Source organism: Eurypyga helias, unplaced genomic scaffold (genome assembly GCF_000690775.1).
Source record: "Eurypyga helias isolate BGI_N326 unplaced genomic scaffold, ASM69077v1 scaffold26023, whole genome shotgun sequence".
Lineage (NCBI taxonomy): Eukaryota > Metazoa > Chordata > Aves > Eurypygiformes > Eurypygidae > Eurypyga > Eurypyga helias.
This window is the reverse complement of record NW_010242228.1, coordinates 30,073-45,547: the sequence shown is the minus strand read 5'-3', so window position 1 is coordinate 45,547 and position 15,475 is coordinate 30,073. Positions and strand designations below refer to the sequence as shown.

Sequence of the window (15,475 nt, the reverse complement as noted above, 5' to 3'; positions counted from 1 at the left end):
TTGAACCAGATGCTTGGAAGTAGTTTTCACAACAGCCCCAGCCTTTGCTGTTCTCGGCATCTTTCCTGTAGAACTGCATCATGCCTTTAAGGAGGAGGGATTGAAATGAAGTCTTAACTGCTTGCAAATCTTTGTCCTGAGTCATAGTATGTGATATAATGGAAAACAGCTTTGTTTCACATAGTCTAAAGGATGCAGCCTATCCACGTTTTGTGATGAATCTTGCTTCTGGCGCAAGTCACAGCCTCATTTAAAGTCTTAAAGTGGTACTTAAAGGGAGATGTGTATGTTGGACCTTCTTAATTATTTTTAGAGGGAAAGGAGTTCTAATGTGTTGCCTTTATTCCAGTTGCTTTTTTTTATTCCTTTGCAAACATGGGATTGATTATTCTTCTATAGCCAGGTGTAAACAGAACTGTAGAGTGCACAAGAAAAGCTCACTCACCAAAGCAAGGGGTGGAAAAGTGGTCTGGCTAGCATTTCAGAATACAGAGGCAAGTTTGGCTGTATCCTGGTGTAGCCTGGCCTGGGTTAAATCATCAGATGCATGTGGTAGTGCTCTTCTTACCAAAGAGAAAGGGGCAGCCTTGGATTTCCACTGCGGTGGTTGTACTGCCTTCACAGTCTTGCTAGATACTCAGGGAAGACAGGAAGCATAAATCAGCCCCAAAAATATTGGACAAAAGGTGTGACACACGTCAGCTGTTGAGGTATTCCTGTACCTTAACCTAGTCTTCTACTGCTCCATGTAGAGTGTATCTTAGGCAGATGTGGGATTTCTTTTCACTTCTGTTGCTGGCTTGTCACATAGAAACGTTATATTGATATCAAACACAGGATATGGTTTTTTTTAAAAATTGTCCAGTAAATTTTTGATCACTTCATGTCACCACAGTGTGTCAACAGATTAAGTAAAATAAACTGAAGTTGCTTTTTTTTTGTTTTGCGTCTTTATAGGTCCATGAATTCCTTTTTAATTATTTATCTAATCATCCTCCTCTTCGAAGCCATTCTGAGCACTATTTTAAAGTATGCTTGGCAAGCTGAAGAAAAATGGGATGAGCCTTGGTATAATGAAAAAACGGAGCATGAAAGAAACAGCAGTAAGGTAACGGAATGTGGTTCTCCCCAGCTGTGTATCTCGGGAACCCTCGACCCCTGTCTGCTCAATGTGATGTTCTTGGGTGTAGGTGTAACTACCACACGATCCGCTTGCAAGTCTGTGTGCTGTTGTCTTGGTATTTTTGAGAGTGAGTCCTATGTAGCCTCACCCTTGTGTAGAAATGCCTTACCTCTGTTACCCATTAGACTTTTTCTTCCTCTGTGAAAAGACCAAGCTTTCTGAAAATTTTGGAGTTGGTTAGTACACATTTCTGATGTTCTTATTAGAGTTACAGTTCTTTAGGGTGTCTTTTATCATTCCTGAAATGAAAAGAGGAGGATGGTGGATGTTCTTGTGCACATTCTATTGCAGTGATTTCACAGTTTGGGCATTTTGGACATTCTGTGATGTTGAGATTGTTCAGACGCTTCTGGAAGGCTGTAATTTTGCTCAAGCTCCTGCTTGACTTCTCACTTGACTGTAGAGATTGGAGGGATACTTTGAAGTGTTCTTGAAGTCTGCATTTCTGAGAGGTCTCCTTTTTTTTAATCATTCTATAAATTTCTCTGTTCTGTTTAATTTTTGATTTCTGTATGAGTCTACCTTCTTCCAAAGCAGTACAGGAGCTGGCTGGAGGTGATTCCAGGAAGTAGAGGGGATTTTCAAAGCACAGAAGAATTGAAAATCCAGTTTCCGCATGTCTTGTGGTGTCGGATGTTTTAATGCACCCACGCACACACCCCTCCCCATCTCCCAGAGAGTTGAGAGTTGAATGAGCTCACTAGGTGTTAAGTGTGCAGGAAAGGTCCAAATCCCAAGTCAGGAGAGTTCTGCTCTGCTTCGCAAGTAGAGTGAAACTTACGGTTAGTACATAGTGGTTCAGGAAGGAAAAAAGTAATTTGAGAATGCCTTTGATTCAAGGAGAGTTAAGAGCTTCGTGGCGTTTCAGTGGAACCTGCAACTTTCTTAGATGCTTGTCATAGGAAGTGGTTTAACTGGAAAAATGTCTTTATCTCAATGCTGTGTTTTATTTAAAATTATTAATTCAGGTTATCAGTACAGTTAGGAAAAGTTTTCAGTGTATTCTTGAAGTGTCTGAAGTGTCGCTGTTGAAAAGTACTGAATGAATTTAGAAGTTTTCAAAGTTTTTAGTGACTTGCATGGCTAGGACCTGCACCCATTTAATGCACTTCCAACTGTTGGAAGTTATCAGTCAAGTAAATTCTTGGCTGCTCTTAATTTGAATCGGTTGCTGTGTAAGTTCGACTAGCCTGTGGAACCTTTTCCGTTCCAAATAGAATCGGGTAAGTATTTACACAGTCTTTCCATTCCTTTACCTTTGCGTTCAGGAGCCTACAGAGCCATCTGTGTTTCTGCAATGTCACTCTCCTCCTATCATGTCTCTGCTTTTCTCTCTCCCTTGTTTACTTCCACAAGCTGCTTTGCATTTCTCAATATGCTGACTCCCTTACTTGGAATCCTTTCTCTGCTCACCCGTCCTGTGTTGTGCAGGTTGTTGTTTAATAGGCAGTGCTTGAAGAAACTTGCTAACCTTAGTAACGGTCACTTCTTCTCAGTGTATTTTCTCTTCATGAATTACTGCTCCCAGTCTTTATTTTCTCTGGTTTCATTTGGAAGATCTCTAAAAGCACAGAACTTCCTGAGTTTTTGGAAGACACCTTAATCATCGGCACTGACTTTTACTAAGTAATTATGGCAACACTCCCTAATTAGGAAGAACAGACACTATTTAGCTTTTCAAACTGTTGACTGCTTTTATACTCCCTTTCTTCAAAATATTCTCCTACACCAGTATCTGGTAGGAGCGAAAGAGATGTCCCAGTTTTTCTCATCTCTAATCTCCCTGGCTCAGTGTTCTTTGTGTCAGTAAGAGTCTTCCAGGAGTACAGTTTAGACACTGAATTTTGTTGTGCAAGTGACAAAGGCTCCAGAGAGACTGTAGTGTTGCATTTCAGAGTTTGTTATACCTAATAAAGAGAAATTTCTATCCTATTACATAGCTGTTTACCTGAAATGTATGTGTTGAGCACAGTGATTTGAAGAGACATCTGTGCCATTAAATTCCACGTCGTCTCTTTCCTGTCACATAGTCTGGATCACCCACGTCACAGGGGAATACCGACAGACAAGGGACCCTCCTACCACTCCACTGTCCTAAACCAGCACAGAATACTTGATTCCTCTGACAACCTGGAATATCAGCTGTTTGCCTTAACCATGTATGGTTCCTTAGAAAAACCTACAAGTGTTGCTGCTTGATGCAACAGGGAGCAGGTTAGGGTTTTTTCAGACCCAGCTCCGTGGAGAGACCTGTTTGAAAACAGAATCACCTCGACATTCATTGGCAGTCCTGACAAATTCAGTAGAAAGGACAAAGATGAATGAACTCGAGAGTTGAAACGTCCAGTCATAGCTTAAGGCAGACTTTTTTGCGTCAGCGTGAAGATGCCACCTGGAAACGCCAGCGTCGGCACTGTGCGTGCTGTCTCTCATGTCCGTGGGACTCGCTCTCCTCCGGCTCTGTCAGTCTGTCTTGTCTCGTACACACTGAAATGTAACCGTATTTCGCCTGATCGCTGCAGTAATCTTTACATGTTCTCTTTTTCTCTTGTAGATTCTGAGATTTATTTCAGATTTCCTTGCTTTTCTGGTACTCTACAATTTTATCATACCTATTTCACTTTATGTGACTGTTGAGATGCAAAAATTTCTTGGATCTTTTTTTATTGGATGGGATCTTGACCTCTATCACGAAGAAACAAACCAGAGAGCACAAGTAAATACATCAGACCTCAATGAGGAACTGGGACAGGTAGAGTAAAAAATACATGCTCTTTCTTTTTTTTTACCTTCTATTTTCTTCTTCTTTCTTTAATGTTAAAATTCATTAATACAGACTTCATATTGGCTGTGCTTTGATTTCTGATTAATTTGAAGATTGAAGTATAAATATCTGATGGCAGAAATTAGAATTGTTACATGGTGAAAAAAACGTGTGTAGTGAAGAATGTGACTTGAGATTTAATTTTTTTTTTTAATTCTAACAAATGCATACAACTCCAAGTCTGGTTTTGTTTTATTTTACAAAAGGTAGAGTACATATTTACAGACAAAACGGGTACATTAACTGAAAATGAGATGCAGTTTCGGGAGTGCTCCATTAATGGCATAAAGTACCAAGAGGTCAATGGTAAACTAACTCCAGAGGGATTTTCTGAAGATTCTCCAGATGGAAATAGGCATAGTTTGGTAAGACTTTCCCTCCACCCCCCCTTGTTAAGCATCCTAGGTAGTGTTTTATTTCAGAGAAATAATCTTCTAGCACTAGCATTTTTTTTTAAAAAATCAGAATTTCTGAATGGTTTGAGGCTACTAAGTGTTACTGAACAAATAATATTTATTAAACATATTGAGATGTGATTATTTAACATGGAATACAGATTTTTAAGTAAAAACATGTAATTTTTTATTAAGTATGTCCAAAACTGTGTTGATTATCTAAATGTTACAAATAAAGTCTTTCCTTTCTTATAGATGAAAGAGGAAGAACTCTTCTTGAAAGCAGTTTGTCTTTGTCATACAGTGCAGATCAATGCAGATCAGACAGATGGTGCTGATGGTCCCTGGCATGCCAATGGAATAGAATCCCCATTGGAATACTATGCCTCTTCACCGGATGAGAAAGCTTTAGTTGAAGCTGCAAGCCGGTGAGTTGTACTGCCAAAACTCTCTCATGTAGAAATTGCTGACTAGGACAGGCGGTCTGTGGTAAAAGGAACCTTAAAAATTGCTCAGAAAGACTGCAAAGCCCAGGGCCTGGCACTGTCAGTTTACTAGGAAACCACAGAAAAATAAAGCGCACAAAAACCTAGGCATATTATAAAGTGATGATTTAAAATATTTATGGGAATCCTTGAGAAATTATTATAGACGGAGTAGGTTGCTATTAAAATACTGTAGAAAGTGGGGATTCTTCATTTTCTCTAGAAATTAAGAGCAGTAATGAGGTATTATCTCTCTCTTTTCTTTCTCTTGCCCCCCACAATCAATAGGCATTATGTGTGAAGTGATGATCAAATGTGTATTTCCTTTTCCGTTTAGGGTTGGAGTAGTATTTACTGGAACCAGTGGGGACAGTATGGAAGTAAAAAGTCTCGGAAAACCAGAAAGGTATTCATTTTTATTTCTTGTCTCTTGACAGAAGGGTAGTGATGTTCAATACGACGTTCTCTTAATCGTCTCTTCATAAGAAAACCTTGCCTTTCCAGAGTGTGCTTTTTTGAAATGTTTCTCCCTTGATCTTCAAGATAGCTTGCATCTTACTGCTTACCAATTGCAACAGATGCAAGAATTTTGTGTTACTGTGTGTATTATAACAGTTTGTACCTTTGCCCATCCCTCAGACATTGAGACTGTAGTAGAGCTAGAAAATGGTATTGCTTATTCAAGTCTTACAGACTGTGCTTTAAGCTCTGCAAGTTCCCACAATCACTCGTGTATGCATATTCTAATTACGTATTTTAAACTTTCCCAAAATGAGTAGAAATGTTATTGATAACCGTCGATCTGCGGTATGTCATAACACTTTTTATCCATTTGATCTGTGTCAGTTAGTTGGCAGTACTTCAAACTTCACTGTCTAAAGTGAATTTAATAAGCTATTGGTAAGATAAAAAATAGTCCAGTTATCAGGGGCCATACACTCTTTTTTGTTTGTCTAGATTATTTACAAGTATTAGAAATAAAATGTTGTTTTCCAAGTTACACCTGAAGTAATCATAAAAGGATAAAGGAATGGGTAGGAGCTGGTGGTCATCTCCAGCTGTCAAGCTAGTGTTCAGAGACTATTGGTAGTAGAACCTGTTATTCTTATAGAATGGAATTAAATGTATATAAGGTGATAAAAAGCAATCAGTTGCACGAACAGCGGTAACAGTGATGATTGCTCAACAGTGGTAGCGTTTCCTCTAGAGTTTCCTTATGGAAATGGCACTGGGGAAAGCTCTGTAGGGTAAGTGTATATTTATAAGTAATTGTCTTTGTAAGTTTGTTTCTAAAAATGTTTTCTTCCCCTTCCATCTTCTATTAAACACAAAATACAGGTATAAATTGCTTCATGTTTTGGAGTTCGATCCAAATCGCAGACGGATGAGTGTCATTGTGGAGAGTCCGTCAGGTGAGCGATCGGAAGTTGCAAAAGCTGCTGGTGAACTTCCTCAGTAGTGTGCATTCTTAATTTCGGTTTTATTTTACACTTCAGGGGAAAAGCTTTTATTCACAAAGGGAGCAGAATCTTCCATTCTTCCCCGTAGTAAGAGTGGAGAAATAGACAAAACAAGGATACATGTGGATGAATTTGCTTTGGTAAGTGTGTATGTTTACCTAGCTGGTCAGGAGAAAATGATTCCAGTACAAATTCTGTGACTCGACATCAAGAAATTGCAGGTGACACCTTGTTAGATCAGAATCTCGTCTGCTCTGAATGTAGTCTTTTATTTTCTCACAGAAAGGACTAAGAACTTTGTGCGTAGCCTACAGAAGATTCACACCTGAGGAGTATCAAGAAATTGGCAAACGCCTTCATGAGGCCAGGACTGCCTTACAACAACGGGAAGAAAGATTAGCAGATGTATTCAACTTCATAGAAAGGGATCTGGAATTACTTGGGGCTACAGGAGTAGAAGACAAGTATGCAATGGAGTTTCTGTGAACTACAGCCAAAAACATAGCGAGTTTAGGATTTATAATTGAATGTGATGTGTATCGTGAAAAACTCTCCTGCCACCACCAGTAGTTCTGTGCTGTTCTTGTTTAGTATGTTCACCACTCTGGATTGAGGAGTACTCAAAGCAGATGTTACACACTGAGACTGGCTTAGTAATCATAGAGGATCGTAGAATGGTTTGGGTTGGAAGGGACCTTAAAGACCATCTAGTTCCAACCCCCCTGCCATGGGCAGGGACACCTTGCACTAGACCAGGTTGCTCCAAGCCTCATCCAGCCTGGCCTTGGACACTTCCAGGGATGGGGCATCCACAGCTTCTCTGGGTAACCTGTCCCAGTGCCTCCCCACCCTCTCCGGGAAGAACTTCTTCCTGATACCCAAACTAAATCTCCCCACTTTCAATGTAACCCCGTTACCCCTTGTCCTGTCACTACAGGCCCTTGTAAAAAGTCCCCCCCAGCTTCCTTGTAGCCCCTTCAGGTACCGGAAGGGGCTATAAGGTCTCCCCGGAGCCTTCTCTTCTCCAGGCTGAACAAGCCCAACTCTCTCAGCCTGTCCCCACGGCAGAGGGGCTCCAGCCCTCTGAATGATGACATACCGCGTGCTTCATCAGGAGAGATTTAATGTATTGTGAAACAGAATAATTGCAGTAAATATTTAGGGTAATGGCTAATTCCTTGGGGAAACTTCTATACGTAGCTACTTCACAAGGCGTTCTGCTGCTCTGTAAGTCAGGCTGGAGCGAGCAGACGGAGCACGCAGCAGCTTTTTATGCACTGCAGTAGAAAGTAATTGCTGTGGACTGTTTTAAAGCATCTCACGCGCAGCAATGGAGCCTGATTGAAATTTAAGGTATGCTTATTACAAATTTTGCATCACTGGACAGGTTTGATGTTGAGTTTTTGTTTCATTGAGGCCTTTGTTTTATTGCTGGTAACAGAATGTCACCTGCCAGGCTGCGATTCTCTGAAAGTATAGGTAATGTTGCAAATGCAGTCTTAAAACATTGTGACAGTGGGGTTACAGGAGTAACATGGAGTTACAGTGTGAGCTCTTTTTTTTTTCTTTTGTAAGGTGTTTGGTTATTTAAGATTTTTCTTGTTTCCAGACTGCAGGAGAAAGTCCAAGAAACCATAGAAGCGCTCAGGTTGGCTGGTATCAAAGTGTGGGTACTCACCGGAGATAAGCACGAAACGGCTGTTAGCGTCAGTTTGTCATGTGGGCACTTTCACAGAACCATGAACATCCTTGAGCTCGTGCAGCACAAGTCAGACAGCACGTGCGCAGAGCAGCTGAGGCAGCTAGCCAAGAGGTAATATATTTGAGATGTCATAGAATCACCAAATGGTTTGGGTTAGAAGGGACCTTAAAGACCATCCAGTTCCCACCCCCCTGCCACGGGCAGGGACACCTTCCACTAGACCAGGTTGCTCCAAGCCTCATCCAGCCTGGCCTTGAACACTTCCAGGGATGGGGCATCCACAGCTTCTCTGGGCAACCTGTTCCAGTGCCTCCCATCTACTCTAAACCTCCCCACTTTCAATTTAAACCCGTTACCCCTTGTTCTGTCACAACAGGCCCTTGTAAAAAGTCCCCCACAGCTTCCTTGTAGCCCCTTCAGGTACTGGAAGGTGCTATAAGGTCTCCCCGGAGCCTTCTCTTCTCCAGGCTGAACAAGCCCAACTCTCTCAGCCTGTCCCCATGGCAGAGGGGCTCCAGCCCTTGGAGCATCTTCATGGCCTCCTCTGGACTCGAGGAATCGTTGTCTCAGTGATGATCTTAGCTTGGTTTTCTTTTATTTTCAAGTTTTATGACAATTTCTTAGACATGCATGTCAAACACCTGAAGCTGCCTTTTTAAAAAGGCAATTTGTTAGTATAATAACAGGCCTCAAGAAGGAGCCTCTCTAACAGACTGACGTCTTTGTTGTGTGGGCGAGCACGTAGTTCATAACAAAGTTAGCTTTTCCATCACACCGACACAAAGCCAACATCTTTGTGTCTGAACAGAATAAAGGAAGACCACGTTATCCAGCATGGACTGGTGGTGGATGGGACCAGCCTCTCTCTTGCACTCAGGGAACATGAAAAACTGTTCATGGAGGTTTGCAAGAACTGTTCTGCCGTGCTGTGCTGTCGCATGGCACCCCTTCAGAAAGCGAAGGTAAGCGAGAACGTCATCAGGTCTGTCTTGTAGGTATTTCTGTCGTGCACTGAGGCGGCAAGGATTCCTGGAACTGCTTTGTCTGTTTGCCTGACACGTTGTGTGGCTTTGGAGTCCTTGTTCAACTCGGTCGATCTGGAGTAGCTTGCTCAGAAGTTTCTAGATGCGTCTGAGAAGATCTGCAGGTGGATGCAGGCGTAATATTTAACTAAGGCTTGTGCCCTGGAGCAAGCAGCTTCTCTGAAGGAGCAGTGAATTTGAATGGCATGTGCCAAAGATGTGTTTTACGCAGGCCTGCGTGTTAATAAAACATATTAATTATATTTGCAGGTAGTTAACTAGCTAAGACACTTGGGAATTAGTGGCATGGTCTGGAGGTAGACTGTCTAATCTGAAAAACTGCTGCCCATTTGTTTTCCAGGTAGTGCGACTGTTAAAAACGTCTCCAGAGAAACCTATAACATTAGCGATTGGTGATGGTGCTAACGATGTGAGCATGATACAAGAAGCACATGTTGGCATAGGTAACTGTCTTTTGTCAGAAGAGAGAAAGGCAAATAAGATGCAAATTTCAGTAAAGGATTAGATGATGAACAATATTTAAAACCAGATAAACCTCTAATGTTTTGGCTCCTATGAATAACAGGGTGTTAGTCATCTGTTGTAGCAGTTTTGGTGAAATTTAAAATGTAAGGCTGTTTGATTTCAGCAGTCTCAGCTTTTAGTGCAGTTTACTAATAATCAGAGGTCCTGCTTAATGCTGCCTTAAGAACACCAAAGATTCTGGGTAACTGGAATCTCAGAAGTACTCTGCTTCAGATTTTGGGAATGGATGTCTCAACTTCAGCCATCGTCAGGTTGTAAGTTCCTTATTTTGGAACTGAAAGTTGCTGAAGCCTGTATAATGTTGAAGTGCAGGAAAACAGAACTTCAAACCTATGTGGTTGGTTTGGGTTTTTTTAAACTTTAATTTTTAGGATGTTTAACCTGTCCTCTGTTTTGTTTCCCAACCGTTACAGGAATCATGGGCAAAGAAGGAAGACAAGCTGTACGAAACAGTGACTATGCAATAGCACGGTTTAAATTCCTCTCCAAGTTGCTTTTTGTTCATGGGCACTTTTACTATATTAGAATAGCAACCCTTGTACAGTACTTTTTTTATAAGGTAAGTCTTAAAAGTGTGTAACTTTCTCCCAGCAAGAATTTTATTTCAGATCTAAGGTTTTTGTTGGAAACGGGTTAAATCTCTCTGTTCGAACATATTTTCGGGGCTTCTTTTTATATTTTACAACCAAATGCAGTAGTTTTGCTGTCAAATTGTTTAGTACTTCCAGCTAGAAAGGGGGTTTAAATACCAGTGTTTGCCTAGGCTGAGAGGCAGACATGTTTGCACTCTGAAAGCAGTATCGCTATCTTTAGCAAGATCTAAAAGTACAGCCTTTTTTGTTGATTAATGTTAACCAAATTCATTGGTCGTCTTACTTAAAAGGATGAAGGAGCGCAGAAAGTCATTTCTTACGTGAAACCTACCTGGGGTTGTAGTGTTGGCCACCAAGCCAGTTTGCTCTTCTATGCCTGGCTTTCATTGCAAGGTGTGGGTTAGGTTTTGATTTCTGTTTTCTCCTCTCCCGCGTGGAAGGCTGGCGCAAGCAGAGCACAGCCTTTCCTGAATGAAACGCGGGAGCTGTTTTCAATGGAAGTCTTAAAAAGAGACTTGAGGGGAAAACAGCTTTATTTTTCTTCCTTTCATACTCCTTGCACTCCTATAATGAGATGTGTCCATCAAGCCCAGACGATTAAGTTTGTTGTCCCAAAGGACAAACAAAATATGCTCTCAAGCAAAGACTGTTGCTTCAGTTTGCCAAGTAAAATGCTGAAATGCTTTATGCTCTCCCTGTCTGTTTTTACCAGCGTGTAAGAGTTAAAATTTCTTTTAGGGTTTTCAGGCAGATACTGAGGATTAACCATTTCCTTCACTTCTTTTTTTTTTTTTTTCCCCCCAGAATGTGTGCTTTATTACACCACAATTTTTATATCAGTTCTTCTGTTTGTTTTCACAACAAGTAAGTATCAGCTGCCTTACGTCTCGGTAAATGTGTATGAAGCAGTCAGGATAAATAACTAGAAAAATGAGGAAGAACTATACAGGAGCAGTACAGATCTTACACTTAATATCCAGCTTCGTTTTCTCTATTTGCTAGTTTGATGTTACTAGGTGGTCATGAGAGTATAGCTTTTTTCTGACTAGTAAATCCACTTAATGAATGATTTTTTGCTGCTAATGATTTTTTGGTACGCTAATAAATTTTAATAAGTACAAACAACAACCTTTTTCTTTGCAAGTCTCAAAATAACTTTTGTTTCCATTTTCAGACGCTCTATGACAGTGTATACCTGACTTTGTACAATATTTGTTTCACTTCCTTGCCTGTCCTCATCTACAGTCTTTTTGAACAGCACGTGCATCCGCATGTACTACAGAGTAAACCTGTGCTCTATCGGTACGTATATCTCTGGTATATTCTCACCGTAGCACATCATTTAGAACAGCACTGGCACCTGCAGAAGTCTGAACTTTTCCTGCAGTATTTGCATCTGTTATTTATGCCATTTTAGTAACTATCTTGAGGGAGGAAGAACTGCAGCTACATAGTTTTTTGTCCTAAAAGTTAATTAGCGTGAGTATTAAGAGAAGTGTCTTTTTGGGTCAGTCACGCTAAGAGTTGAGCACTTGGTCAGTTTAGGTGATTGGCAGCCCTTCTCCTCTATTACGTGTGGGAGGTGAAAAATCACTCAGACGTGCAGATGGCAAACTAGGAGACTGCAGTTAGGAGAATCGCCGGGAAAATGCTTTGCTAAGAAGGGAGGTGATTTCCTGTAGAGTTAGGTGTCCTCCCAGTGGTTGCGCACTGCACTGCATACTGCTTTTAGAGAAAAAATATGTTTTTGGGAACAAGAGATGTGGTTTAGATGTTTCTCTTTTCCTAAAGGCCTTTTAAAGCAGAACAAAGGGCAAGGTATTAGGAGATCTGACTACTACTTCCTCTTGCAATTCCACCTCCAGGGAATTTGACCTGTTAGAGACCCTTGCCATTGGTGATCCCTGTGTAAGGCCGAGCAAATCGTGAGACCTCAGAGTTCCTTTTCTGCCCGTGATTTATGGGTTTTCATCTGCAGCATTCGTTGAATGTATCTTGGTGCAGTGGAAAGTTACATTTATTCAAAGCAGCAGCAGTCATGCGATGTGAATAGCTGATGGGTTATACAAAGACAATCTGAAATCCAAAATCTGTTTTATTTCCGCAGAGACATCAGTAAAAATGCCCATCTGGGGTTTAAACCGTTTCTTTACTGGACCATCTTGGGCTTCTTTCATGCATTTGTTTTCTTTTACGGTTCATATCTTCTAATGGGAGAAGACACTTCGCTGCTGGGAAATGGCCAGGTACAATATCACAAGAATTATTCTACCACCGTTTTTGGTTGTATATCTTAATGTTGGATGTTGTTTTTTTTTAAATCCTCTTCTATCAGAAACATCTAAGATATTTATTTTGTAAACTACATAATTACAAAGCTGCTTTGTCAGTATTTGTGTGTGCTCTCAAGAGTAACATTTGTTAGTGTGGAAACCGTAAGACATGTCAGAAAGTGTCCATCTATGAAGAACCTGTCTCTCAAGATGCTGAATGTGTTATAGTTGTCTCAGACTTTGTTTTATTTTGTATACTGTTTTGTCAGATTCATATGCCATAACTTCAGCAAATGAGAATTTATATTTATTCATTCAAAATGACTCATTTTTGTTGGTCTTAATTGCAGTGTCAAACAATGGCTTCTCTTTAGCATCCGTTAGAAAACTAGGCCTAAAGCTGAAGGATGCCAAAAGTCTTAATTTTTAAAAATTCTCAGTAATTAAAATAATACATTTTCAGGAGAAGCTTTAAGTGCTGCAAGCTGCTTTTAAATTATACTTTAATAAATGTTTTTAAGACAATAACTCAGTGAAATTATCAAATACTAATTTCATCCTTAATGTTTTGAAGATGTTAACTTTAACAAGAAAAATCATATAAAAAAACTCTAAAGCTTAGATGAAACCGTTACAAGTCTGCTTCATCATTTTCCCCGGTTCTGAGGTGGTTAACCCCACTTAGAACAATTAGGTTTTGATTTTTCTTTCATAAAAGGGTGACGGAGAGTGACACACTAATGCATTTGCTTCTCTCATTCTTACTACTGACACGAAGCGCTTGCCGAGTCTGGTGTAGTGCTGGGTAGAGTTCAGAGTTAAGGCACAAGGTATGAAAACAGTGGTCACCTGCTGATAGGGAGGGGGTGTGAGCACGGGAGTTTTAACCATAAAGAAGAATTTCCATATAATGATGTGCAGACAGTGGCCAGGATTAGCTTGAGTGCCTAAAAGCAGAGCGGATGCGAACTGCTGGTTGTCGTCCCCGCAGAGAAAGGAGCGATAAAGGGGGAACGGTGCAGGTAGCTGGAGTACCTGTTTCATCGTGAGGTGCTTGAGAACACTGAAATAGTTGTGCTTTAGACTAAAATGTCTCTCACAGCTCAGGGGGGTGTGTCCCCTGTCACTAGTTACGAGCTGTGAGACTGAAGTTCTTGTGAATTGGTAAAGGTTTGGGGGTTGGAACTAGATGATCTTTAAGGTCCCTTCCAACCCAAACCATTCTATGATTCTATGAAGGACCTTCAGTACTTTCCTAATGAAGTAATTTTACAGTAAGAATCAGTATGTTTCTGTCTTAATTGTCAAAGCATCTCACTTCACAATTGCCTAGTAAATGCCCACGAGGCAGGAACGCACCTTTTTTGACTGTATTTAGTAACAGATCTTTATTTTGGGGAACAGGTTATGTCCTATAAACCTAGACCAGTGTGTTTAATGTAGATTTTATGGAGAAGGTTCTTCTAATGATTTCTTGTATAAATTAAAGATTTTTTTAAAATATACTTAGTGAATGAGCACACTGGAAATGTGTGCTCCTGTGGGGAGGTTGAGATTAGACATCAGGAAGAAGTTCTTCCCAGTGAGGGTAGTGAGGCACTGGGACAGGTTGCCCAGAGAAGCTGTGGATGCCCCATCCCTGGAAGTGTCCAAGGCCAGGCTGGATGAGGCTTTGAGCAACCTGGTCTAGTGCAAGGTGTCCCTGCCCATGGCAGGGGGGTTGGAACTGGATGGTCTTTAAGGTCCCTTCCAACCCAAACTATTCTATAATTCTATGAAATGAAGCTTTCAGATGCCCTTTGACTTCTCACGTTTTTTGTGATGTGACCAAAAAAAAAAAAAACTCATAGAGAGTAACTGCAGGTAGAATTTCTCTTCTCTGTTTGCTGGAAGATGGTTCATCGAACTGATAGTTCTACGTGTCACAGTAAAATATCTGTGCTGCATCAAGTATATTGCAAACCTAATGTGTGCCTGAAAAAGCCAGAGTTGAGGGCAGGAGGTGCCCGGCAGAAGTGCTTCCTTGTAACTCCGTGAAGTGACGGCTTTGTGCGAGCGTATGGCACGGGGTAGTGTTGCTGCGAGGCCTCGCTCCGTCATTTGGAGTTCTCGGGAGTCAGCAAAGCAGAAGAGAGGAGCCTGTAAACACTGTGTTAATGCTGGTGGTTTGTTAGGCTTACCTGAAGACACTGTGCAACAACTTGATCTTTTAGTTCTTTTTTTCTCCCCCCTTTTTCATGCTGTGCATGTCGTCAGATATTGAAACCTAACAGGCAAATGGTAAGAGTTCAGAAGAGGAGGAGATACAAAATACTGTATCTGTGAAGTCACAGGATTGAAGGATGCAGCATCCACAGTGTAAATGTGTTCAAAAATAAAACGGTGGCAAGAACCTGTTCACGTTTTGCATTCTAACCCTGCCCGTTGAGGGCGGTGCTAGCAAAGACACTTTCTTTCACAGGGCGCTCCAGCAACCATCTAGTTTTGCCTCACAATTATTACTGCAGCCGTTAACAGCAAGCACGTTGCTTGTTAAACATCGCTGTCGGTGTGAAAAGTCAATAGCAGGCTTCAGGAGACGTGTTACAACAAAGATCTTTGAAATTGTCACTTTCCAGACTCATGGCTGCCTCGATGTTGTACCTTGTGTGAAGACAGGAAAAGCGGTTGTGAGCTCTGTCATCAGGCTGTGGGGATTTTAGGCTGTTTCGGTCAGAGCTCTGTAACAAGGACTACAACTGTGCGAATCCCAGTGTCGTGCCTCTGTGCTGTACTAACAAATCAACTCCAGGATGAGTTTCGATTGCCTGTCTGCATGCGGTACCTTTCTCCTTGCTTTGCTTAGTTTGCTGCCGGTAAAGACGGAGCTGAGTGTTGGGTCGTTGTTGAGTGTGTCGGTGCAGAAGTAGCTTGAAACGGCAACGTCTGCGGTGCGGGTGCCCGGACTGCTCACAGGAGCAGAGCAGTTGGACCTGTCGTCAAACGGCAGCGT

The 15,475-nt window shown here is 41.3% G+C and overlaps 1 protein-coding gene across 1 annotated transcript in view; it reads left to right on the top strand.

Moving 5' to 3' along the window:
- ATP11B (ATPase, class VI, type 11B) overlaps positions 1-15,475 on the top strand; it is a 47,406-nt gene that overhangs the window by 14,674 nt on the left and 17,257 nt on the right. Inside the window, exons 10-24 of the mRNA XM_010149028.1 lie at positions 958-1,108; positions 3,738-3,935; positions 4,214-4,372; positions 4,658-4,830; positions 5,225-5,293; positions 6,226-6,299; positions 6,384-6,487; positions 6,630-6,811; positions 7,957-8,160; positions 8,858-9,011; positions 9,433-9,535; positions 10,031-10,176; positions 11,015-11,074; positions 11,385-11,512; positions 12,318-12,456. Of these exons, the coding sequence (XP_010147330.1) occupies positions 958-1,108; positions 3,738-3,935; positions 4,214-4,372; positions 4,658-4,830; positions 5,225-5,293; positions 6,226-6,299; positions 6,384-6,487; positions 6,630-6,811; positions 7,957-8,160; positions 8,858-9,011; positions 9,433-9,535; positions 10,031-10,176; positions 11,015-11,074; positions 11,385-11,512; positions 12,318-12,456 (2,044 nt within the window). The remainder of the gene's footprint in view (positions 1-957; positions 1,109-3,737; positions 3,936-4,213; positions 4,373-4,657; positions 4,831-5,224; positions 5,294-6,225; positions 6,300-6,383; positions 6,488-6,629; positions 6,812-7,956; positions 8,161-8,857; positions 9,012-9,432; positions 9,536-10,030; positions 10,177-11,014; positions 11,075-11,384; positions 11,513-12,317; positions 12,457-15,475) is intronic.